Below are 26,087 nucleotides of genomic sequence, written 5' to 3' on the forward strand. Positions count from 1 at the left end.
ACGTTATGCCAAAAAAATCCACTAGATGTCATTATGTCAATCAGCAGTACTTGTGACAACACTTCTTCTCTCATGGATGTCAGAATCAAAGAAATCACTCCTGCCATGTGAACTGTTTTTGGTGAAATTTTGCAAGCTAAGCATATTTTTTTGACATATTACACTGTAGGAGCCCTAACTTTACAAAATGATGTTGCTTGTTGCCAAAAAAAAAAACTTCAGTATGTTTTCAATAATTTTTCAAAAATGTGCTCAACCAAATGGTTGATTTGTCACTTTATGGTAAAGGTAGAAATGCTAAGCTAATGTTTTCAAATCATCCATTTCTGCAGTCAGAATGGACTATTTGCTGATAAATATAAACTTCTAATCATTCATAGTTATGAATATGACACAGCTATTGTTATTTCCTCATGAATATACTTAGATAATTTCTTAAGTATGTCTTTTTTTTGCCACTTTTGGATATTTTTTAAGTAAATATAATGAAATCATAGAATTAATGTTTGAAAAACATAATGATCAGTTGCAGATACTTCTTAAATGACAAATACTGGTGTATTAACATTACATTTTTAAGATTGTTATTTATTTGTTTGTTGTTTTTTTTTTTTTTTTTTTTTTTTTTTACAACAGTTTCTATGGTAAAATAATGCGCACTCTCACTGTCAAGAGATGTTGCTGAAAAGTTTTACAATCACTAGTTTTTTATATTGTTTGAAGGATTGTTTCTAATGTTGGTTTACACTACAAACCCGATTCCAGAAAAGTTGGGACACTGTACAAATTGTGAATAAAAACATAATGCAATGATGTGGAAGTTTCAAATTTCAATATTTTATTCAGAATAGAATATAGGTAACATATCAAATGTTGAAAGTGAGACATTTTGAAATGTCATGCCAAATATTGGCTCATTTTGGATTTCATGAGAGCTACACATTCCAAAAAAGTTGGGACAGGTAGCAATAAGAGGCCGGAAAAGTTAAATGTATATATAAGGAACAGCTGGAGGACCAATTTGCAACTTATTAGGTCAATTGGCAACATGATTGGGTATAAAAAGAGCCTCTCAGAGTGGCAGTGTCTCTCAGAAATCAAGATGGATCAGAGGATAAGGATCGCATAAGAATTGCATAAGGATCACCAACTCCCCCAATACTGCAGCGAAAAATAGTGGAGCAATATCAGAAAGGAGTTTCTCAGAGAAAAATTGCAAAGAGTTTGAAGTTATCATCATCTACAGTGCGTAATATCATCCAAAGATTCAGAGAATCTGGAACAATCTCTGTGCGTCAGGGTCAAGGGCGGAAGACCATACTGGATGCCTGAGATCTTCGGACCCTTAGACGGCACTGCATCACATACAGGAATGCTACTGTAATGGAAATCACAACATGGGCTCAGGAATACTTCCATAAAACATTGTCTGTGAACACAATCCACTGTGCCATTCGCCGTTGCCGGCTACAACTCTATAGGTCAAAAAAGAAGCCATATCTAAACGTGATCCAGAAGCGCAGGCGTTTTCTCTGGGCCAAGGCTCATTTAAAATGGACTGTGGCAAAGTGGAAAACTGTTCTGTGGTCAGACGAATCAAAATTTTAAGTTCTTTTTGGAAAACTGGGACGCCATGTCATCCAGACTAAAGAGGACAAAGACAACCCAAGTTGTTATCAGCGCTCAGTTCAGAAGCCTGCATCTCTGATGGTATAGGGTTGCATGAGTGCGTGTGGCATGGGCAGCTTACACATCTGGAAAGGCACCATCAATGCTGAAAGGTATATCCCAGTTCTAGAACAACATATGCGCCCATCCAGACGTCGTCTCTTTTAGGGAAGACCTTGCATTTTCCAACATGACAATGCCAGACCACATACTGCATCAATTACAACATCATGGCTGCGTAGTAGAAGGATCTGGGTACTGAAATGGCCAGCCTGCAGTCCAGATCTTTCACCCATAGAAAACATTTGGTGCATCTTTACGATGTGACAAAGAAGACCTAAGACAGTTTAGCAACTAGAGGCCTGTATTAGACAAGAATGGGACATTCCTATTCCTAAACTTGAGCAACTTGTCTCCTCAGTCCCCAGACATTTGCAGACTGTTCTAAAAAGAAGAGGGGATACCACACAGTGGTAAACATGGCCTTGTCCCAACTTTTTTGAAATGTGTTGATGCCATGAAATTTAAAATCAACTTATTTTTTCCTTAAAATTATACATTTCCTCAGTTTAAACATTTGATATGTCATCTATGTTGTATTCTGAATAAAATATTGAAATTTGAAACTTCCACATCATTGCATTATGTTTTTATTCACAATTTGTACAGTGTCCCAACTTTTTTGGAATCGGGTTTGTACACAACATTGCTGGTTTACAAAGAAATGTTCATTTATCTAGAAATAAAAATTCTGTTGCACTGCCACACTTGCCGGCGAGTTTCTTGAAACATAAAAGCCTAAAATGCTATTATATTATCTTTTGCTGTTTTTTATTTTATTATTATTACTTTTTTAAATGCAGAAATAATGTAATGTCTTTTGTTTTGTTATTATTATTATTATTATTTGTTATTATTTTATTATTAAAAACAAGAAAACATAATTTCCGTGATAAAATGAAAACCTGAAATATTTTATGGCATACTTCAATAAATAAAGAAGATTCAATATACACATATTTTTTGATTATAATTTTAAATAAATTAGTGAGAGATAAAAAATACAAACAAAATTTTTTTCCATTGCCTTTTGTCTTGGTGGGGCAGTTAAAGCTTTATATATTTTGTTTCATTCCTGTGCTGTTCTGAATACCGTTACATTTAAATGATTCGTTTTGGAGTCAGGGTAATTAACTTATAGCTATGTTTATAGTGTTTATAATGTTAATACATAATATTTCGCTTGATTTGGTATTATTTCTGAAATTACACTTTGTCTCTAAACATTCTGCTGCTCATTAAATGCATTTGGAGAGAGTGGGTTAAGCAGCAAGAAATCAATGAGAGCGATTTTGAACTTAAAAAAAGTTGACTGGTCGAAAATATGTTAAGGACCAACACACATCCTCCAAATACATCTACATAAACCCGCGCTTGCTCTGTCTCATAGGCACGCATGCACGATCTAATGCTCTTGTTAATGCCGGATCTTTAAAAAAAAATACCGGAACGCAAGATCCGACTCAAATTAAGCACTGGTGTAAACGGTAGGCTACAATTAATTAATTTGTTATGATCCAGATAAATTGCGCCATTCAGATAGAGTGAATTGATTATGGTTGGATGAGAAGTATAAACATATACCATTCCGACACCCTATTGGTTCGTACATGATCCATCACACCTGACACAAATCACATCAAATTCCAGCAAGGACAAAGCCAGTGTTGGGTTGTTACTGAAAAAAGATTATTTCTTAAAAGTTATTATTTCTCCACTACTGGCTCATTTATCAAACGGGTGCTTTCTCTTCGTCCTCCACAAATTAAGCTACAGTAGGTAGTTTGGTAGAGAGACGTTTGAATAAATTAGCGTCTGCGATTGACAACGTGATGTTGTGATAAAACAATACTTATAGGCACCAACTAGTCATCATATCTTCCGCTCCATAAAACACGTTAATGCTCAGTAGTACACATATATGGTTCTTTAATGCATTTGCATTGTCCTAAAATGCGTTCATTTTTAATGGGTATATATGTGGCAAAAACAGGTATTCTAGTGCAGTGGTTTTCAAACCCTGGGATATGCCGGGAACCGGCCAACTTAACTTTAATAACTAAACAAACAAACAATCAAACTAAAGTAAGCAGCAACCACCTTTCACGGAATCCAGTGTGTATTTTTGTTTGCACTCTGTTTTTGCAATGATAAACATTGTAGTCAACCACAGACATCTGTTGATTTCAAAAAAGCAATGGCCAATCAGTCAATGGCGTTTCAGCAGAATTTTCTGAGATAAACTGAAATGGGTAACAGCTTTTTAGTGATTAAGCTTTGCACACTTTCGTCTATATATAGTCCATTCCGAATTTGAATACACTATGTTTTTGATGCTGCTCCCGCCGGGTGTAGCGCCTCCGATTAAAGAGCGCTCAGTGAAGAGCATCAGAGAAAGAAAAGTAATTTTTTTGAAAACCGCAGCGAATAGCCTAGAATTATGCTTTCAGTTTGAATAGAAATCTTATACAGTGTTACAGTTTGTCGATCTAAAATGGTAATTGTGCATTAACAGCTGTTAACCTTGTCGGTACAAACTTGTTTACACAGTGCATTTTCTTATTTTATTCGCTTTTGTGCTTATGTATATATACATAATACATACACATACACACACACACACACACACACACACACACACACACATATATGGGTAAAGGAAAAAATAGGGGCACTCTCAAAAAAGAAAGAAAACCTCTTATAGTCATTATGGCCTTTAGAAAAATGTTTTTTTTTGAGGAGGTGGGGTAGTGCACAATAGGCCCTGTGGTGCAGCCAAAGCTTTTGTCCTTCATGGCATTTTTTTTTCTTACATTACTTTTACTTTTATACTTTAAGTACTTTTGAAACTAGGGGTGGGAAAAAAAATCGATATTGCAATATATTGTTGTGCTCTCTGTCGCAATAAATAATCGATACACTAACGGCCAATATCGATATCGACATTATTACAACACAAAATGATTAATTTACCCGTTGTCAGTGTCACTGTCACTACCCAATATCTACCATTCTGTTTGTGGGTGGCGCTGTTCGAGTAAATAGGGGTAAAGTGGCGGTGAAGAACACAAGTTAACTAACAACAACGGAGAAAAAGCGCAGAAAAAAAAAAAGTGAGAAGAATGGCGGAAAAAAATGAAAAACAAATCAAAGACCCACCCGCTAGTTGAGCATGCTGATCAGTTAGTGTTCCTCAAGAAGAATATGCCTTAATGTGACCACTGTCCAGGTTAACATAAAGCACTTTACAGTAACTTACTACTGGCGTTTCAGTATCATGGTTTACACATGCTAATTAACGTTCACATGTTGTTTTTTATTGTTCATGCACTTTTATCTGTCTAGCTGTACAGTGTTAACATTTAAAACCAGGAGGCAGTGAGTTATTATTCAATTCCATATTTCTTTGCACAATTTGGAAATGTTGGCATTAATAATTGCATAAGATTTCCTTATTATGGGTATTCTTTTCTTTTTCTGCCACATATATCGTGATATATTTCGTTGATGAAAATTCTTCCAATATATTGAATATCGTAGATATCGTGAATCGTGATATTATCAATATCGTGGGCCACATATCGCCACAGAATTGAATCGTGAGTTACCTGTATCGTCCCACCCCTATTTGAAACCAATACTTTTTCACTTGTACTTTTTCTGCTTCTTTTTAAACCCTAGTATCTATACTTCTACCTGAGTAATGAATGTGAATACTTTTGACACCACTGCAGGTGTGGCATATCAAGATGCTGATTAGACAGCGTGCAGTGCCACAGATGTTGCAAGTTTTGAGGGAGCGTGCAATCGGCATGCTGACTGCAGGAATGTCCACTGGAGCTGTTGTCCGTGAATTGAATGTTCATTCCTCTACCATAAGCCGTCTCCAAAGGTGTTTCAGAGAATTTGGCAGTACATCCAACCAGCCTCACAACCGCAGACCATGTGTAACCACACCAGCCCAGGACCTCCACAACCAGCATCTTCACCTCCAAGATCATCTGAGACCAGCCATCCGGACAGCTGCTGCAACAATCGGTTTGCATAACCAAAGAATTTCTGCACAAACTGTCAGAAACGTCTCAGGGAAGCTCATCTGCATGCTCGTCATCCTCGTCGGGGTCTCCACCTGACTGCAGGTCGTTGTCGTAACCAACTTGAATGGGCAAATGCTCATATTCGATGGCATCTGGCACTTTGGAGAGGTGTTCTCTTCACGGATGAATCCTGGTCTTCACTTTACAGGGCAGATGGCAGACAGCATGTATGGCGTTGTGTGGGTGAGTGGTTTGCTGATGTCAACATTGTCGATCGAGTGGCCCATGGTGACGGTGGGGTTATGGTATGGGCAGGCATATGTTATGGACAACAAACACAGGTGCAATTTATTGATGGCATTTTGAATGCACAGAGATACCGTGACATGATCCTGAGGCCCATTGTTGCGCCAATCATGTTGCAGCATGATAATGCATGGCCCCATGTTGCAAGGATCTGTACACAATTCCTGGAAGCTGAAAACATCCCAGTTCTTGCATGGCCAGTATATTCTCCAGACATGTCACCCATTGAGCATGTTTGGGATGCTCTGGATCAGCGTATACGACAGCGTGTTCCAGTTCCTGCCAATATCCAGCAACTTTGCGCAGTCATTGAAGAGGAGAGGACCAACATTACACAGGCCACAATCAACAACCTGATCAACTCTATAAGATGATGTGTTGCTCTGCGTGAGGCAAATGGTCGACACATTAGATACTGACAGGTTTTCAGACCCTGCCACCCCAGACCACCCCACTACAGTAAAACTGCACATTTTAGAGTGGCATTTTATTGGGGCCAGTCTAAGGCACACCTGTGCAATAATCATGCTGTCTAATCAGCATCTTGATATGCCACAGCTGAGAGGTGGATGGATTATCTCGGCAAAGGAGAAGTGCTCACAAACACAGATTTAGGCAGGTTTGTGAACAATATTTGACAGAAATAGGCCTTTTTTGTGTACATAGAAAAAGTCTTAGATCTTTGAGTTCAGCTCATGAAAAAATGAGGGCAAAAACAAAAGTGTTGCGTTTATAATTTTGGTCTGTGTAGTTGTGGTATACCATGCTAGTAGAACAGTGTTTTACAAAATAACCAAGGCACTTCAACAAAAATCCATGCCCCAGGTTTCACAGACTTCAGGCTTAAGGCTAGTCTCAGACTAAATTGCAAGTTTTGGCTGTCTCAACATAAAATATCTTGCTCTGACATATCTTAAAATATGTCAGTTCTATTGTTCTATCTCAGGATGCACACTGATGTAATCTTTTCTTCTAAGGCATTTTTATAAAAGCTGCTTAAATATCTTACTGAACCTAATGCTACTTAGTCTATTTAGTCCCGGCTTAAACTAATCCCCATCTGTGAAACCGGGCCTTTATATTGAGGAAAATTAGAGAACATCAGTGATTGTAAAAAGAAGAAAGATTACAACAAAAAGTACTAAGGGATACAGCAGTCAAGAATGAGTAGGAAGTGTAGAGGCTCTTGCTTTGAATTGCTTGAGCACATCTGTGGCCACAGGACATCACTAGTTTCTCACATAGCTCTGGTGTGATCTTGGTCCACTTTTCTTCACATCTCTTTAACAGTTTGGTGACTTTAGTGAGTTTCTTAGCTATAACTTTGTCTTTAAGGATTCTCCAGATATTTTAATTCGGGTTTAGATCAGGACTCTTGCCCTGCCGTTCCATTTTTTTCTGTGTTCCTAGCATCAAGAAACTGCTTTTGCAGTGTCACAGGGGCATTGTCCTCCAACTTCTGCTGTAGAAAACGCCCCCCAAGCCATGACACTTCCTCCTCCACCTTTCACTGACTTCTTTACGCACTTGGGCTTCAGTCTTTCCCCAGTTTGATGCTGAGCAAAATGTTTTTAATCTGACCCAAATAAATTAAACTCGCTCTCATCACTAAAGTGAACTTGGTACCAGTTCTTCTCTCTCCACACAACAAAAAAGGTGAGCTTAGCTTTTTGATTCTTTCTGCTGATGAGAGGCTTGGTCACTGCAGAGTGTGCTTTCAGTCCAATTTCTCTTTAACATGTCGAGACAGAACCAGACCCTGTTCAGTGCCAAACTGGCAAGCAATTCCAGCTGCAGCATTTAACTGATTGCCCATTGAGATTCTCTGGATTATCCTGTCTTCTCATGCATTTGTCTTTCATATGCAGCCAGCCTTTTGGGGGGACTTGAATGTGTTAACGTCATTTGTAAAGATGCAATATTCGAGAAATCACAGTCCGTGGTTGTTATTGATGTCCGCTGGTTGAAGCGCCCCAATAACGTCATGTTTTGCACCTGGAATGTGAATTTACCAGTCGCTTGTTTTATTCCTGAATGAATCAGCCGTTCAAGCGAATCAAATGAATAATATGATTCAGTAATTAATTTAGTGACTTGCAGCCTAATAATGGCAGTTTTAGTTTCAATTTTAAAGTAGCTTTTCAGTAGCTAATCTTTTCAGTTATTTAAATCATTCAATATTTCTATATTCAGAAGTTTATATTCAAAACATTAATCTAAACATGAATTTATAAATTTGATTGCATTCATGCCATCTTTGAGCCTCATGAAACATATGGAAATATACCTACAAGCCACTTTTGTGTTTTTCTGTGCCACCTCTGTGGGACAAATTAATTTGGTTAATACTGATTTTTTTTTTTTTTTTTTTTTTGATTGGTAACTTATTGTTATTGTACTTGTTTTAATTCTAAATTTTATATATATTAGTTATATAATGCTAATATATATAATGCTATATATAAGTTATAAAAATGCCATTACACCAGTAAAAACAAAATTCCCCTGTATATCACTTTTAAGGAGTCAAATATATCCTTGTAATGGGAAAGCTAATTTGTGATCAGATTTTTAAATTATTGATTAGACGGTCCTGAAAATTTTTAGAAAAGTTAGGAGCACAAGTGAAAAGTAATCATTTCTGATGCAAGTTCAAATGGATAACAAATGTCATAGATTTTAACCACTAAAAAATGTCGTGGGGATTTTCTAACACCAGATGTGCGATTGAGTTGCGTAGAGTGAATGATGTTTTATCAATTTTTGGCAAGTGTCAAGGCCTGAAAGGGATTTTGCTGAGTTCATATTACGTGACTTTTGATTCTGAATTTAGTGTCTAGGCAAAGTTTGCAATATTAAATGTCTTCTGAAAACTTTTAAAAATTGAATTGAGATTGAAACTGTTCTGATGGTTCTCTTTGCTGGATATAGCAGTTTTGTGAAATGATGACAAAAATAAACATGTTGTATGCCTTAGCAGCTGGATAAATGCTGACTAGAAAAATAAGCTTCTGTGTGGTCTGTTTTAGTTTGGCAAGCAGGAAATTGAAACTGGATATAGCAATTTTGTGAAATGATGACAAAAATAAACAGTGTATGTTTAATTTCACTATTTAATAATACAACAAATTAAAATGTCATGGAAAATTCATTTATTTCAGTAATTCAATGAAACTCGTGTATTAAATAAATTCAGTGCACACAGACTCAAGTAGTTTAAGTCTTTGGTTCTTTTAGTTGTGATGATTTAGGCTCACATTTAACAAAAATCATCACAATTAAAAGAACCAAAGACTTAAACTACTTGAGTCTGTGTGCATTGAATTTATTTAATACACAAGTTTTGCAATATGAGTTGATTTACTGAAATAAATGAACTTTTCCACAACATTCTAATTTATTGAGATACACCTGTAAATAATAATAATTTATGTGGCATTTTTGCCCTGAGCCCCAGCGATTTCCAACTTTGCTTCTGATAATCTAAATTTAAACAGGCTGTGATGGCCGAGGCCACACATAAGTGTATTTGGTTTGATTTGTGTTATAAAGTGTTGTTTTCACAATTGTTTATGTATTGGATGTGACTGTTTATTTTTATTTGTAAATTTGAATTTATTTTCGTATGTTGTTTTTCATTTTTTTTTGTCTAAATATTTATGCTCTAAGTTGGGTAATTGGTGCCGTCTGGATGCGCGCTAAAGAAGGGCAATGCCATTCCTGATAAGTTCGATTCGCTGGAGTGCACGCTGGCGAATAGGAGGTGTCACATCGAGCAAAGACAAATTATGTGTTGTATTTATACGACTTGTGATTTTTGTGTTGTATTAAATTATGTTTGTTTAATTTGAATAATTTAGGTTGTTCAAGTGCATTACGGTGTGGGTGACCCCTCTGTTATTTGTCGGTGGTGCGGTCCCGGTAATATAGGGGCTGGGTTGTGTTGTTCATGGAGAGTTTTTGGGTTTGGGATCCCAGGAGTAACATCGGAGCCCTGGAACTCCATGGTTTCTTTGTTCATGTGCTTTTCTTTATTTTTGCTGTGTGGTCCAGTGTATGTTTTTAACGAAAGAAATGAAAAAACAGATAAAGAAGTGAATTTTTGCAAACCTTGCCTCTTGCTTTTATTGGACGAATCGTGACACAGGCTGAAAAGAAACAACAGCAGCTCATGTTAACCTCTTCCTGAATTGCTGCATTTTGACAGTTGTAGTTTTAATTTATATTAAATTAGACAATTATTTATGAGCTTTGACATTCGATTGTTTTATGTGTAGCTATTCTAGTATTCTCTGCTCTTCATATCCATATCGAAATAAACAATCCATTCTCAGGCTGTAGCCACATTTATGACTTGATATTGAAATTTTTGGCAAAGTTGTCCTCCGCACATGCACAGTGAGTTTGTGTGGCCGGTCGGATCAGGTCTCAATCAGCCGTGTGTTTGTGTTTCAGGGGTGTGTGCACGCAGGCTCCGTGTTACTGCATCATCATGGAGTACTGCGCTCAGGGCCAGCTCTACGAGGTGCTAAGGGCCGGCAGGAAGATCACGCCGTCCCTGCTGGTGGACTGGGCCATGGGCATCGCAGGCGGCATGAACTACCTCCACCTGCACAAGATCATCCACAGGGATCTCAAATCACCCAAGTAAGATGCTGCTTTAGCCTTAATAGCTCAAACCCTTGTTTGTACCCAATCACTCAACTGTGTTTGGAAGCATGAACAAACCAAAAGTGTACCTCTTCTCTTTGTCAGTATGCTGATTACACACGACGACCTGGTGAAGATCTCAGACTTCGGCACGTCTAAGGAGCTCAGAGACAAGAGCACCAAGATGTCGTTCGCAGGCACTGTGGCCTGGATGGCGCCCGAGGTGATTCGAAACGAACCCGTGTCGGAGAAAGTGGACATCTGGTACGATCATTCATAATCATTGGGTCCGGGAGAATTTCATGTGTCAGTGTTTCATAAAAGGTTCATAGGGGACATATTCCTGCTCCAGTGTACTAATATGCTCCTTTTAGTGATAAATAAATTGCATAGTCGTCCCTTTGAGGGTGCTGCCCCAGTGATGAGCTGTTTTACAAAAACTTGCCAGAACTTGTATAGTGTAAAAAAAAAAAATACAGTTTTATCAACTGAAATATTAGAGGCATGTAATTCAGACAAACCCTCTATGATGTAGGGCAGTGGAGAAACGCCACATTGCTTCACATGATTACAAGTGTTAAAGTGTTTCTCCTTTCATGAGCCTCCTATGGAGGTCTTAAAAGAAACAAGTCTTCTGAATAAAGTGCTATGTAAAATGAGCCTAATTTACAACAAAGGGAGCTGTGCTTACATAGAAAAAAGCACGGAAATAGCACACACTAAGTCCAGTGGAGAGTGAGGAGATGAATGCAGCTGTGGGTAATGTGATCCGTGGCGTCTGCAGGTCGTTCGGTGTGGTGCTGTGGGAGATGCTGACCGGTGAGATCCCGTATAAAGACGTGGACTCCTCCGCTATCATCTGGGGCGTGGGAAACAACAGCCTGCAGCTTCCTCTTCCTGAAAGCTGCCCTGATGGCTTCAAAATCCTGCTCAGACAGTGCTGGTGAGAAACTACGGACGGAAAAAAGTCTGCTTAATTGTATTGAATGTGCACTTAGATAATATAATATCAATGAAATAAAAAGCCACTTAAGTGAACTCACTAGTATACTAGAACAGCTTAAAGTGCAGTTTGTAATAATTTAAAATTAAAAGTTTTAGAAAAGGACACTTGTTAATTGTGTTGAATAACATACTAAAGCACATTTGAGCACTGGATTATAATTGTAACTGTAGTGTGTTTTTTTAATATTACATTCATTTATGTAGTGTAAATTGCTACTAAAAAAATTCTAATAACAAATATATTTAAATAGAGGACATACAAGGTTCAATAGAATTACATTAAAGTATATTTTAGTTTATCACAAATGCTTGCCAGTACACTCTAACCATATTTCAAAGACAATAGAAGTAACTAGATAAAAGTATATCAAGACAATCTTTTAAGTTGGCTTGAAAAAGCCTGATCAGAAAGTGTGAAAAAGATTTTAAAAGTTTTAAAAGTTTATGGTTTTCAGTCCAAAAAGATTGAAGTTTAAGTCGTTTTAAAGCTTTAATGTTTTGAAGGATGGATGGATGGATGGATAGATAGCATGTTGCTAACATGTTTCTAACTTTTTTAACATGTTACTAACATGTAGCTAGCATGATTAGCAAGTAACTAGCATGTTTCTAGCATGATTGGCGTGTTTCTTGCATGATTAGCATGTTGTTAGCATCTTTCTAGCGTTTTTGTAACGTGACTAACATGTCAATAGCGTGTTGCTAGCATTTTACTAGCATGTTATTAGCATCGTTAACATGTTGCTAACATGTTTCTAGCATGATTAGCAAGGCACTAGCATGTTTCTAACATGAATAGCATATTACTATCATGTAGATAGCACGATTAGAATGCTGCTAGCATGATGTAAGCATTACTAGCATGATTAGCAAGTTACTAACATGATTAACATGTTTCTAGCAAGATTAACATGTTTATATCCTACTTAACATGTTTGTAGCATGTTGTTAGCATGTTTCTAGCATGATTAGCAAGTTATTAGCATGTTACGAGCATGGTTAGCATGTCGTTAGCATGTTTTTAACACGATTAACCTGGTTCTAGCATGTTGCAAGCATGATTAGAATGTCGCTAGCATGATGTTAGCAATACTAGCATGAGTATCAAGTTACTAGCATGATTAACATGTTAACATGTTTCTAGCCTGATTAACATGTTTCTAGCAAGAATACCATGTTGTTAACATGTTTCTATCCTACTTAACATGTTTGTAGCATGTTGTTAGCATGTTTACATCCTACTTAACATGTTTGTAGCATGTTGTTAGCATGTTTACATCCTACTTAACATGTTTGTAGCATGTTGTTAGCATGTTTCTAGCATGATTAACAAGTTATTAGCATGTTACAAGCATGGTTAGCATGTCGTTGGCATGGTTTTAACATGATTGACCTGGTACTGGCATGTTGCAAGCATGATTAGAATGTCGCTAGCATGATGTTAGCAATACTAGCATGAGTATCAAGTTACTAGCCTGATTAACATGTTTCTAGCAAGAATACCATGTTGTTAACATGTTTCTATCCTACTTAACATGTTTGTAGCATGTTTCTAGCATGATTAGCAAGTTATTAGCATGTTACAAGCATGGTTAGCATGTCGTTAGCATGTTTTTAACATGATTAACCTGGTACTAGCATGTTGCAAGCATGATTAGAATGTCTCTAACATGATGTTAGCATTAGTAGCCTGTTGTTAGCATTAGTAGCCTGCTGTTAGCATGTTTCTAGCATGATTAGTATGTTGTTAACATATTTCTAGCCTGATTAGCATGTCACTAACTTGATTCTAGTTGCTAGGCTTGGTTAGATAGATAGATAGATAGATAGATAGATAGATAGATAGATAGATAGATAGATAGATAGATAGATAGATAGATGATAGGAAATATTAGGTAAGTTTATGAGTTTATTAGAAATATAGTACATAGGAGGAAAGCTTAAGCCAATTTAATTATGAAATTATATAAAATGTACTTAAGTGAAAAAAGTCCTACTTAAGTGAGTCAAAAAGTGCTAATTACAATTATACAATTATAATTTAATGTAACATAATGCAATTTAGATGCAATTTAATGTCAGAAAATATTACATTCAGTTCATACTTAAAGTGCATGCTAAAGTGCACTTCTTCAAAAGGTAAGAAAGCAAGAAAGAGGACGAGAGATTTATGTGGAAACAGATGATCTCTCTGACAATGACAAGAACAAGATGCAAGAAGCATAGAATGTTTATCTGACTGGTGATGGTTTCTAAGTGTATTCTGTAATGTGTAGGAACTGCAAACCCAGGAACCGGCCGTCGTTCAGGCAGATTCTGCTGCATTTGGACATCGCGTCTGCAGATGTGCTCTCCACCCCGCAGGAGACCTACTTCAAATCTCAGGTGAGATGCGTATGCACGTGTAGCCAAACAAAGTATGCACTTTTGTTCACTAACCTCCACCTAGAAATGGAACAAGACCAAATATGTTGGAAATCTAGTTCAAAACACCTGAGAGGTTCCTGGAAACACAGTTTAAAAATGCTTTTACCATTTTTAAGAAAGGTTTAATGACTCTAAATTGTCATGTGGTGTAACCACTAAATTAAAGGTAATAGCGTATTTCATTGCCACAGCTTAATCATTATTTTAATCAGGGTAAATAGTATATTTAGGAAAATCATGAATTAATAATTTAAGTTTTTCAGTGTTACAACATGCCATTTTACAATCTAAACATGTCTTGTCATAAAAAAGGCCACTGCATGACTTAGTACACTAAGGCATACTTTAAAAAAGGTGCTTATTACAGAAATAATATACTTTAACAGAGTAGTACATCTTTACATGTAACTACATCTTTATGTAATTTCATGTAACTTTTATTCTCTTTGAATGTGGTTAACATTTAATGCTGAATGTACTGACAAGCATTGACGGTACTTCAAAGTAATTTCTATTAAAACATTTGTGATACATAAAAAAAAAGTAAGTATTTTTGAATTTAATTCCTATTTACTATGTTAATGATTTAAAGGCCTGGCTTCACAGACGGGGTTTAAGTTAAACCTGGATTAGGCAGTTGTTCAATTAGAACAATTAAGTAGTTTTTATGAAAAAACATTACTGGTGCATCTTGAGACAAAACAAAAGCACTGACATATTTTAAGGTAAGCTAGTGCATTTCTTTCAGATGAAACAGCTCAGATTTACATTATAGTCTGGGATTAGTTTTAAACCTTGTCTGTGAAACCAGAGGAAAATGTACCTTGAAGCAAAGCATGAGTGAGTGTTGTGCATCACTCAGTGTCCACTAGATGGCGCTCTGAAACAGTATTTTCTAGCTCAACACACAGTTGTCAGGCCATATTGCATTGCTCTTGGTCATTTCAGTTCTTCTTGAATTGATCTATAATTGTAGATGATTGTATTATATGTTCAACACACTGATAGTGTCTGATAATTTATCAACTATACATTTAATGCTGTGATGTCCAGAAAACAAAAAAGCTAAAATAAAATTTGAATGAAAAGTAATTAGTAGCTAGTAGTATTTTACTTTGACTTTATTACAATTTTTAACACTTAGTCATGAAAGTGTCTCTGTTTAAATACACCTAAGTGGCCTTTTATTTCATTAATATGGCATTAACTGCAGATACAGTTTTTTTTGATATATGCTATGTTTTTTCAAACATATAGCACAATATGATGCCCAATTTTCTTTTAAATAATTTCTTCAAAACATTTTTTAATTTATGCTTGGGTCCCACTATATTAGGTGGCCTTAACTACTATGCACTTGCATTTAAATTAATCATTTGATACAATGCACTTATTGTATGCATACACTGCAAAAAATGCTTTTCTTACCAAGTCACATTTAAGTGAGTTTTTGCTTAGAACAAGCAAAATAATCTGCCAGTGGGGTGAGCAAAAATATCTTATTTCAATCAGAAAACAAGATTATTTTTCTTACCTCATTGGCAGATTATTTGGCTTGTTTCAAGCAAAAATACATTTAATTTTGACTTGTTTTTTTCTGAAAACAAGACAGTAATTTGTACTTGTCTACAAAATCCTTCTTGATTTAAGAATCTTTAGATATTTTGGCTGGAAACAAGACAAAAAATCGAAGTAAGAAAAGCATTTTTGCAGTTTACATGTTTTTACATTGTAAAAAACAATTACCTGTAATTACATCTGTAAAAACATTCTGTAATTACATTTATAGTTACACTGTTGACCCATCCCTTACACCTTAACCCACCCTTAAACCTACCCATACCACCAAACCTGTCCCTAACCTTACCCGTATCGCACCTTAATATCAGCAAAAGTGTTTTGCAAACAATATGAACACATTTTTTGATGTAAATACACAGTAGTTAAAGGCCACCCAATATAAAGTGGAACCCATTTTTGAAGACATTAATAGAAGGGACAAAAGTGAGTGGCACATCATTAGCCCTTTTAATAGTGTTGTTGACTGAAGCTGATTTGAGATGTCTGTATGTGAGTGCAGGCCGAGTGGCGTGAGGAGGTCAAGCAGCACTTTGAGAAGATCAAGTCAGAGGGCACATGTCTTCACCGTCTGGATGAAGAGCTGATCAACCGTCGACGAGAGGAACTCAGGTCAGCAACAGATACATGCACAAGACACTGTCCTGCAAAAATCAATAATAGAGCCCATCACCAGCGACTGCTTAAAACGAGCCGTATTCAGATAAAAACAAAAGAAAGAAAAATTTGGGTTGCACTTTATTTTAAAATATCCTTGTTACATTGTAATTGTACATTTAACTACTGAGTATTATTAATTACCCACATATACTTATGGGTTGAGATTAGAGTTCGGTTTAGGGTTAGTTGTGTGTAGTTATGCATAATAAGGGGCCAAGCACTGAAGGCACCTATTGTATCTATTGTAGCGATATGCTTCTATATTCTTTCGGGCAAAGAATTGATTTGGGTCTTTGTTTCAATTTCAACTGTTTACTGGATGGTTTCGCACAATAAACAGAAACAAATAAACTAAAAGAAAAACTGTGTTGCTCCGTCTTTTTCTCTCTCCAAAAAAGCGCCCTTTTCAAAATGTGCTCAAAGGCAGTCCAACAACAACGGAGCAAACCATTACAAAACAAACATGGGGGCGTTCAAACAATTTACACAATAATCCAAACATATTAAATAATATCTACTTGAACACTTTAATGTTAAATGTATTAATTTAAATTATGGCTCTTACATCTCCAGTATTAAAGGGATGGTTCGGAGTAGAATTGACTTCATTGCTATGCACTCCGAAGCCCATGTAAATACCCCATCCGAAGTTTTTTTTACCTTAGTCGAACATTTATGGAGATATTAGAGTTTTTCGAATTGCTTGTTACAGGAGTGAATGGTACATGTGATGTATCTCGTAAATTGCACCACTAAACGTGCAAGTAATCATACCAAACTTGTACAGTAGTGTAAATAGGTTATGTACTCACAAAACGCTGCATCGGAACATTTGTAAGTCCACCATGAGTGTTTTAAAAACACGTTTTAGCCGATCCCTACTAGTCTCAAAAACTACAAATGGCGACACGTCGACGTCACTTCCCTGGTTTGAAAAAAGCACGTAAAAGTCCTCCTACAAGTTGACATGCACACAGATGTAGTAGGAGGACTTTTACGTGCTTTTTTCAAACCAGGGAAGTGACGTCGACTTGTAGTTTCTGAGACTAGTAGTTCTCGGGTAAAACGTGTTTTTAAAACACTCATGGTGGACTTACAAATGTTCTGATGCAGCATTTTGTGAGTACATAACCTATTTACACTACTGTACAAGTTTGGTAAGATTACTTGCACGTTTAGTGGTGCAATTTACGAGATACATTACATGTACCATTCACTCCTGTAACAAGCAATTCGAAAAACTCTAATATCTCCATAAATGTTCGACTAAGGTAAAAAAAACTTCGGATGGGGTATTTAGATGGGCTTCGGAGTGCATAGCAATGAAGTCAATTCTACTCCGAACCATCCCTTTAATTGTATAGGCTGGCAAACTATATCAATTACCACATTAAATTATTTAGAGCCATAAACCTTCAGAATTAAAGTCTTTGAAGTCACAATTTGAACTTCCATTCAATCCAAAGTCAGACAGCTTCTTGTAGGAGACATATTTTGGTGATGGGTCGATTCAGCATACTGCTTTTTGTCTGTACACACACACTGAGAACATTTCCTTTGGAGTCAGGCATTGTTTTGATGATGCGACCCATCGTCCAGGAATTCCGAGGTGCATTGGAATCCATAATCAGGACAATGTCTCCAACCTCAAAGTTTCTTTTCAGCCTGGACCATCGCTGACGTTTCTGCAGGAGAGGTAAGTATTTCAGAGTCCACCGACGCCAGAAAAGATCCGCCAGGTATTGAATTTGTTTCCGTCTACGCCTTGCATAGACATCATCTTTTTTGAACACACCTGGTAAGCTAGCTTGTTTCCTCATCAACAACAGATGGTTAGGGGTCAAGGCTTCGAGGTCGTTAGGGTCGTCTGACAATTTGGTAATAGGCCTATCATTGATGATTGATTCCACCTCGCACTATAAGGTATGAAGGCCATCATCGTCCAAAATTTGCTGTTTCAGTACGGAATTCAAAACCTTTCTCACAGTGCGAATCTGACGTTCCCAGGCTCCACCATGGTGAGATGCTCCAGGAGTGTTAAATATCCACTGAATTTCTCTTTTTAGCATCTCTTCTTGAATTGTTGCCTGATTTAAATTCTGCAATGCTTCACGTAACTCCTTATCAGCTCCAGTGAAGATTGTTCCATTATCGGAACGGATTACTGAGACGTGACCTCTTCTGCAAATAAACCGACGTATAGCATTGATGCATCCGTGTCCAGAGAAGGTGCAACTTCTAAATGAATAGCTCTAATGGTGAGGCAAGTAAAGAGCACACCATATCTCTTGACCATAGAGCGTCCTCTTCTCACCTCAAATGGTCCGAAGTAATCAACTCCAGTATTACTGAATGGTGACTTGTCTGGTAGCAGTCTATCCTCTGGCAAATCTGCCATCTTTTGCTCGCCAGTCTTTGCATGCAATCGTCTGCAGATGAGACATGCATAGATTGTCCTCCTAACTGCTGAATTTGCTTGTGGAAGCCAGTATTTCTGTCTTAACTTTGCCAGAACATTGTTTCGGCACAAGTGACCAACGCCTTGGTGGATGTGTTCAAGAATTAGGGTACATATACAGAGATCTTTGTGCAGGATGATGGGATGCTTTGCTTCTTCAGGCATCGCTGATCTGCTCAATCTACCTACAACTCTTAACACACCATCCTCAAGGTAAGGATCCAGTCGGAATATGCAGCTGTCTTTCTTGACATGCATCTTTCCTTGTCGCAGCATATTTATTTCTTCCTGAAACTTCTGTTTCTGACTGTAACAAATTAGATCCAGCTCAGCATTTACCATATCCTTCATGGTAGGTGTTCTTTCCTTCAAACCTCCTTTATAGGTATCCATTTCTTTCTGTACTAGAATGTTTTGCATCTTGGGATCCTTTTCTGTTTGACTGATCCTTGTCTGTATCTCTTTCCTTTTGCGGCTTAAATCCAGCAAGATTTCTTTGAGATGTGTTAGTCGTATTACGGCCTTCTTTAGGCGATGCCAGCTTGAATAATATTGAACAAGACACTCTAGACCTACCTTACTGTTCTGAGTGCATATTGCGTTAACAGTGGAAATCTTTTTGAGCTCGCTGTCATCAACTGCAAATGACACTGAATTCTCAGATTGAACTGGCCACTCACATTGTGGCTTCAGCAGAAAACTAGGTCCCTTGAGCCAGTTTTTGCTTTTCATCAAGTTGTCTGCATTTATGCCCCTCGAAGCTTGGTCCGCAGTATTATCTGCAGAGCTTACATATCTCCATTGAGAAGGTTTAGAGGCCTCTCTAATTAATGAGGCTTGGTTTGCAACGAATGTCTTGAATCTTGTGGAGTCATTTTCAATGTATCTCAGCACTGTGGTGCTGTCGGTCCAGAAGTTAGACTCCTCAAGATGGATTTGAAGCTCCTGCCTCAGCATCCTATCCATCTTGACTGCAATGGTGGCTGCTGTCAATTCCATTCTTGGAATAGTAACCTGCTTGAGTGGTGCCACTCTGGACTTTCCCATCATGAACATGCAGCTCTTTTGATCATGGTCATTTGTCAACAAGAGGTACGTGACAGTCCCATATCCGTTCTCGCTAGCATCTGCAAAGTGGTGTAACTGAAAGGTCTTGACATGCCCGAACCCTGTAGGTTTGATACATCTACTCACACTGAAGTTTGCAAGCTTTCGTAAATCTTCCAGCCAAGATAGCCACCTCTCAGCACTTTTTCCTACAATCTCTTCATCCCATGATATTTTCTCTCTGCACAGGTCTTTCAGAATGAGCTTTGCCGGTAGCACAAAAGGTGCTAGGAATCCAAGAGGATCGTAAACAGAGGCAGCAACCGACAATATACCTCTTCGAGTAAGTGGTTTATTTTGCACTTCAATTCTTAAAAATTAAACGTGTCATTCTCTGTACACCACAGAATACCCAAAGCTCTTTCAATGGGAAGCAACTCACTCTCCAGATCTAAGTCTTTTACATCAGTGGTTCGTTCTTCTTCAGGGATGGATGAAAGTACAATTCTACTATTACTAGTCCATTTTGTCAAATGGAAACCACCTCGACCACAAAGCACTCTGATGTCACTTGCAAGAATGGCTGCTTGTTCTTCAGTTGCCACTGATTTAAGGCAATCATCAACGTAAAAATTCCTTAATAGTGTCTGAGCTGCTTCTGGAGTAGTGTCGTCAATTCCATCTTCTGCGGTTCTTTGAAGAGCGTAGAGCAAGAGCAACTTGTGAAGAGGTTGCACCAAACAGGTGTACACGCATCCTGTACTCCTCTTCATCCTGATCTAGGTTGCGGTTCGGCCACCAGAGGAACCTCAGGAAGTCTGCATCCTCACTGGGTATTCGAACCTGATAAAACATTGATTCGATGTCAGCCATCATTGGAATCGGCTCCTCACGAAATCTGGTCAACACTCCGATAAGCGTGTTGGTGAGGTTAGGCCCTTGAAGTAACTGACTATTCAAAGAAAATCCTTGGTAAGATGCATTACAGTCGAAGACAACACCTTCCCATTACCACGGTGTAAATTCTCGTCAGGTACTTTCTCTGCGTACACTTTCTCAATGATGTTGTTCATGAATCCGGTGTAGTCCTCATAGAAATCAGGATACTTTCTGAGTCTTTTCTGGAGACTCCTGAGACGCTGCTCTGCTACATCCCGGTTATTCAGCATCTTGATCTTTTCATCTTTCAAGGGTAATCTCATGTAATAATAACCATCCAGGAACTGAGTAGACTTAGTCACAGACATCATGAACTGTCTGTCCTCTTGAGACATTTCAGAATTATCCTCATACCGACGTTCAGGAAAATCAACATTGAACTGCTTGACCAGCAAATCTTCAATCTTCTCCACAGAAATGTGATTCACTGTATAGCTCTGTATACCAGATTTCCTCTTCTTAATGCTCTCTTCTTTCGGCCCATTGACAATCCAGCCGAGAACTGTCTTTACTGCATAAGGACCGTTGCTTATGCTGTTTATCACCTTCCATGGCTCCATGGCCTTATAAGCATTCATTCCAATAAGTAGCCCTACTGCAGCCTCGATATGTGGAAGTCGAACTTCATGCAGGTACGGCCATTTCTCAATATTCTCCTGTTTAGGAATGTTCCCTTCTTTCATGGGCAAGTGTCGCTGAGTCAAGATGTTGGGTAGATCAATATAAGTATTCTCTTCTAAACCACACACTTCTAAGTCAGACAGCAAGTATCCTCTCACCTTTTTTTGTTGACCCATAGTACAAGGCAGGAAATCAATCTTCTTGCTATGTTCAGTTGTTGCATGAGATCTTCTTTGCAAAAGGTGGTTGTGCTTCCTGGGTCTAGGAAAGCATATGTTTCCACCGATTTTTCACTCTTCTTTGATTTGACCTTTACCGGTATAATGGAGAGGATGCACTCGCCATCGCCAGCCCCAGTATATCCGCAAGTTTCCTGACCCAGTGAGAGAAGAGCATTTGAAACTGCAACATCGTGGTCTTCGGACCCTTCATTTTGCTTATCTTCCTGTTTAACAATATGTAGGACACCTGGATGTTTTAGTGAGCAATCTGGACATGACATTCTTCTTTTACAATCTTTACTCATGTGTCCCTGCGTTAGACAGCCAAGCATAGACCTTTACTTTTAAGAAACTGAATTCTGTCCTCGTTAAATGTATTAATTTAAATTATGGCTCTTACAGTATCCGTTGGCGTTCTTCTTCTTCTTCCGCTCTGGAAATCTATGGCAGCCCATAGAACCACTTGCGGGAAAGTTGTGAAATTTGGCACACTGATAGAGGACAGTCTCAACATTAACCACAGCAAATTTGGAGCTTCTAACTCAAACTCTTTAGCGCCACCACTTTTTTACAAATTTTATGCTAATAACTTTTGAACCGTAAGGCACAGATTCAAAAAAATGTTCTCAGAATCTTTGGCTCATGCTGAGTCGAGTGAACACCAAAATTTAGTTAGTTTAGTGTTTTTTTTTCTTTTTCTATTTTTAATTGTTCGAAAAAACTACTTTTTCGAACTTGTCCTAGACAGTTTGTGTGATTTTCACCAAAATTGTGACCCTGGACCACAAAACCAGTCTTAAGTCGCTGGGGTATGTTTGTAGCAATAGCCAAAAATACATTGCATGGGTCAAAATTATAGATTTTTATTTTATGCCAAAAATTATTAGGAAAATAAGTAAAGATCATATTCCATGAAGATTTTTTGTAAAATTCATACTATAAATATATCAAAATGTAATTTTTGATTAGTAATATGCATTGTTAAGAACTTAATTTGGACAACTTTAAAGGTGATTTTCTCAGTATCTTGATTTTTTTGCACCCTCAGATTCCAGATTTTCAAATTGTTGGATCTCGGCCAAATATTGTCATATCCTAACAAACCATACATCAATAGAAAGCTTATTTATTGAGCGTTCATATGATGTATACATCTCAGTTTTGTAAAATTTAACCTTATGACTGGTTTTGTGGTCCAGGGTCACAATTGGCTCAGATCATTTATGCTGGCAAAAAGTTAAGGAATTCAAGTTGATTAGTCAAACCATTTTTGAATAGCATGCGAACGAATTCTACGAAAAGCACGCAAAAAAATGATGTGAGGCTATATCTCCGCAACAGTTTGGCGTATTGAGACCAAACTTGGAGTGTGTTATAACAAGCATGACCTGAGGCTACCTGCAGTGTTTCGGCACAGTGCCACCTAGTGGTCAGGAGATACGAAAAATGACTGTTTTTGCTTATAACAATTTTCCCATGTCAGCCATTTTGGGTGTCGGCCATTTTTAATTTTGTTGTAAAATGCTATATTTTATAACACACTGATGTATCGCTATGAAACTCAGTATGTGTCCTCAGCACCATGCCCTGACAGTATTGTTTAGAGGCAGCGCCACCTTGTGGTCAAAAGTTATGATTTTTGATTTTGATTAATGTTGAAAATCTACTTTTTAGACCGTTGGTCCGATTTTCACAGAATTTGTCTTGGATCGTCTTTAGACCATGCTGGCAAAAAGTTATGGGTTTTGTGTCGATATACAAAACAGTTTTCATTTAACACATCAATGAATTTGCTGGAAAGATGCTAAACTGCATCTGAGGCTGTATCTCTGCAAAGCTTTGACATATTGACACCAAACTTTGTATGTGCCATTATCACCTCACACTGTCCACACTACATTAATTTGGTAACAGTGGCACCTGTTGGTCAAAAGTGATAAGCCATTAAATCACATTACTAGGAGATTTTTGACTAAAATCATCTTAAAATGGCTTCATTTACTCGTTGTAGTTGGTCTGATTCTTAATGGAATGCTTAATTCCTCATTTTGCCTGTGGTGTGCTTGGCCCCGTAATTGCTGCTTGCAGCTATATTTTACTGTTAGTACTGTAGTAAGTACATGTAATAAAGTGTTGAAAATTAATGTATTGCATTTAATCACAGCAACCTAATTTTTTTGCCTGAGACATTCTTTTATGGTCTAGTTCTACAGGAGACTGAATTTTTGATGGGGTGATATGTTGTGTAGTTATTTACATAATTACTGCATTATAAAAATGAGACAAGAAATAAAGCAGTAGACATTTGCTTTTTACTGAGCATGACGTCTGTCTGACTCATTCCAACAGGCATGCTCTTGACATCAGAGAACACTACGAGAGAAAGCTAGAGAGAGCCAACAATCTGTACATGGAGCTCAACGCCGTGATGCTGCAGCTGGAGCTCAAAGAGAAAGAGCTGCTCAGGTACAACACACATATATAAACACCTATAAGTTGTCACGAGTCTGGGCTGCGGTGTTTTCCCTTCCCCACCAGAGGTCACTGTCTCCCTTCCTCCCGCACCCCACTCCTCTAAATTGTACACACCTGTCTTGTTGCACACTCGTCACACACTTTACACCCACAGCTGTTCCCCACTACCACTATATAGACTATATAGTCTCCCCTCTCCCAACACTCTGTCTGGTTGCATTGTTTTCTATTTGAGTTTGGTCTGTGTTGGAGTTCTGTCTTGATTTTGTATCTTGTCTTGTTGTGCCGTGTTGGCCTTTTTGTTTGTTTATTTTATTGCCGTGTTGGCCTTTTGTTTGTTTGTTTAATTAAAATACCTCACCTGCATTTTTGGAGCCTGACCTCATCTCTGCATGTGACATAAGTATTCTAGTATGACTATATAATAATTATGATTTTGTGATTATTAGTAAATAAAATATTTACTCAAATAAGATAAGAACTATGTCATAGCAGACAATCAAATTTCTGTAGATTTTTTTGTTGGATGCAAGTTTTGAAAGTCGAGTTACCAAATTAATTTCTAGTATTGATATTGCCACATACAGTGCATTGAGGAAGTACAGAGTCTTTAAAGAGGCTAATGCAATCTGTCGGAAAAATAGAATCGTGCAGACTAATAGAATAATAGAATAGAACTAATAGAATCTCTCAGTACTTATTGTATACATTTGTTGTACATCACTCAATATCCACTAGATGGCGCTTTAAATCAGTATTTTTTAGCTTTGTAACAGTTGCCTGGCCAGATCACACTGCTCTTGCTCACTACAGTTCTTCTTGAATCATCCTTTAATTGTAGACGATTGCATTATTTGTTCAACACAGAATTAACATTCTCTGAATGTTTCTGATAATTGTCAACTATACAGTTAATGCTATGATTTCCAGAAAACAAAATAGCTACAATAAAATTTGAATGTAAAGTAATTAGTAGCTAGCTGACCTGCTTGAAATCTAGAAAAATATTAACTTTGTTTCATCCAAATAATTATCAGAATTTTATCAGAATAAAGTAGAGAAATTGCTCCAGCAGCTATGGAGAGTCACGAACCACCACAGAGAAAGATAACACCATGAAGTGCTCATGCTGTTGTGTTATTAATTAAGGAGGGAGCAGTGTCTGGATAAGAAATATCCTGGTCTCTTCAAACATCACCCCTCAACCACAGTGGACAAACTCATCAAGAAGAGAAGCGTCCCTCAGAAACTCCCTTCCCATGCCAAGAGGTAAGAACAGACCTCAACCACTTCACACTGGCTCTCGTTTATTAATAGTTACCTTCATTATTTCATTTCTCACAAATTATTCATTTCTGCCTAATTTACAATACGTAGGTACACACATGAAATTGTTGTTAACGTTGTTCTAATGTTAATGAATTTGGAGTACTTTAAATGTACAACATTAAAACATTAACATTAGACATTAGTAGATAGTAGACATAGACCCAGTGTACAAATCACCTTATCCATGTCCACATTTAGCAAACATGTGCAATATGCATTACATAACCATCAAGATTTTGCCTTCTGTGTGAATGTATGTTTATTTATTAAACATTCAGCACAGCAACAGTATGCATGAAGTGCAGCAGTTCAAATACAAACAAGCATACGAGCAGTTCCATTTTCACTGTGATTTCTCAAAAAAAAAAAAAAAGTCCTAGGTACATAGAATATGTACATGATTAAGTATATCTGACATTTCCACACACATGGACATGACTAAAATTCCTAAATGCATCCATTCCAAAAGCAACATTATTCTGGGGAATAAGGATGAATCATAGTCATTTAATAAATATTCCATTTTGCACATATTGCAGTATAGGCTAACATTGCTGCAAAAAAGTACAAAAGAAACGTTTGAAAAAAAATAAAAAATTCCTGGAC

General features: G+C 37.4%; 1 protein-coding gene across 1 annotated transcript in view; it reads left to right on the forward strand.

Annotated features, from left to right (window-relative positions):
* Positions 1-26,087, forward strand: part of map3k12 (mitogen-activated protein kinase kinase kinase 12) — a 56,420-nt gene that overhangs the window by 19,428 nt on the left and 10,905 nt on the right. Inside the window, exons 4-10 of the mRNA XM_073845219.1 lie at positions 10,527-10,718; positions 10,827-10,985; positions 11,506-11,664; positions 14,003-14,111; positions 16,234-16,343; positions 24,027-24,143; positions 25,302-25,421. Of these exons, the coding sequence (XP_073701320.1) occupies positions 10,527-10,718; positions 10,827-10,985; positions 11,506-11,664; positions 14,003-14,111; positions 16,234-16,343; positions 24,027-24,143; positions 25,302-25,421 (966 nt within the window). The remainder of the gene's footprint in view (positions 1-10,526; positions 10,719-10,826; positions 10,986-11,505; positions 11,665-14,002; positions 14,112-16,233; positions 16,344-24,026; positions 24,144-25,301; positions 25,422-26,087) is intronic.

Source organism: Garra rufa, chromosome 8 (assembly GCF_049309525.1).
Source record: "Garra rufa chromosome 8, GarRuf1.0, whole genome shotgun sequence".
Lineage (NCBI taxonomy): Eukaryota > Metazoa > Chordata > Actinopteri > Cypriniformes > Cyprinidae > Garra > Garra rufa.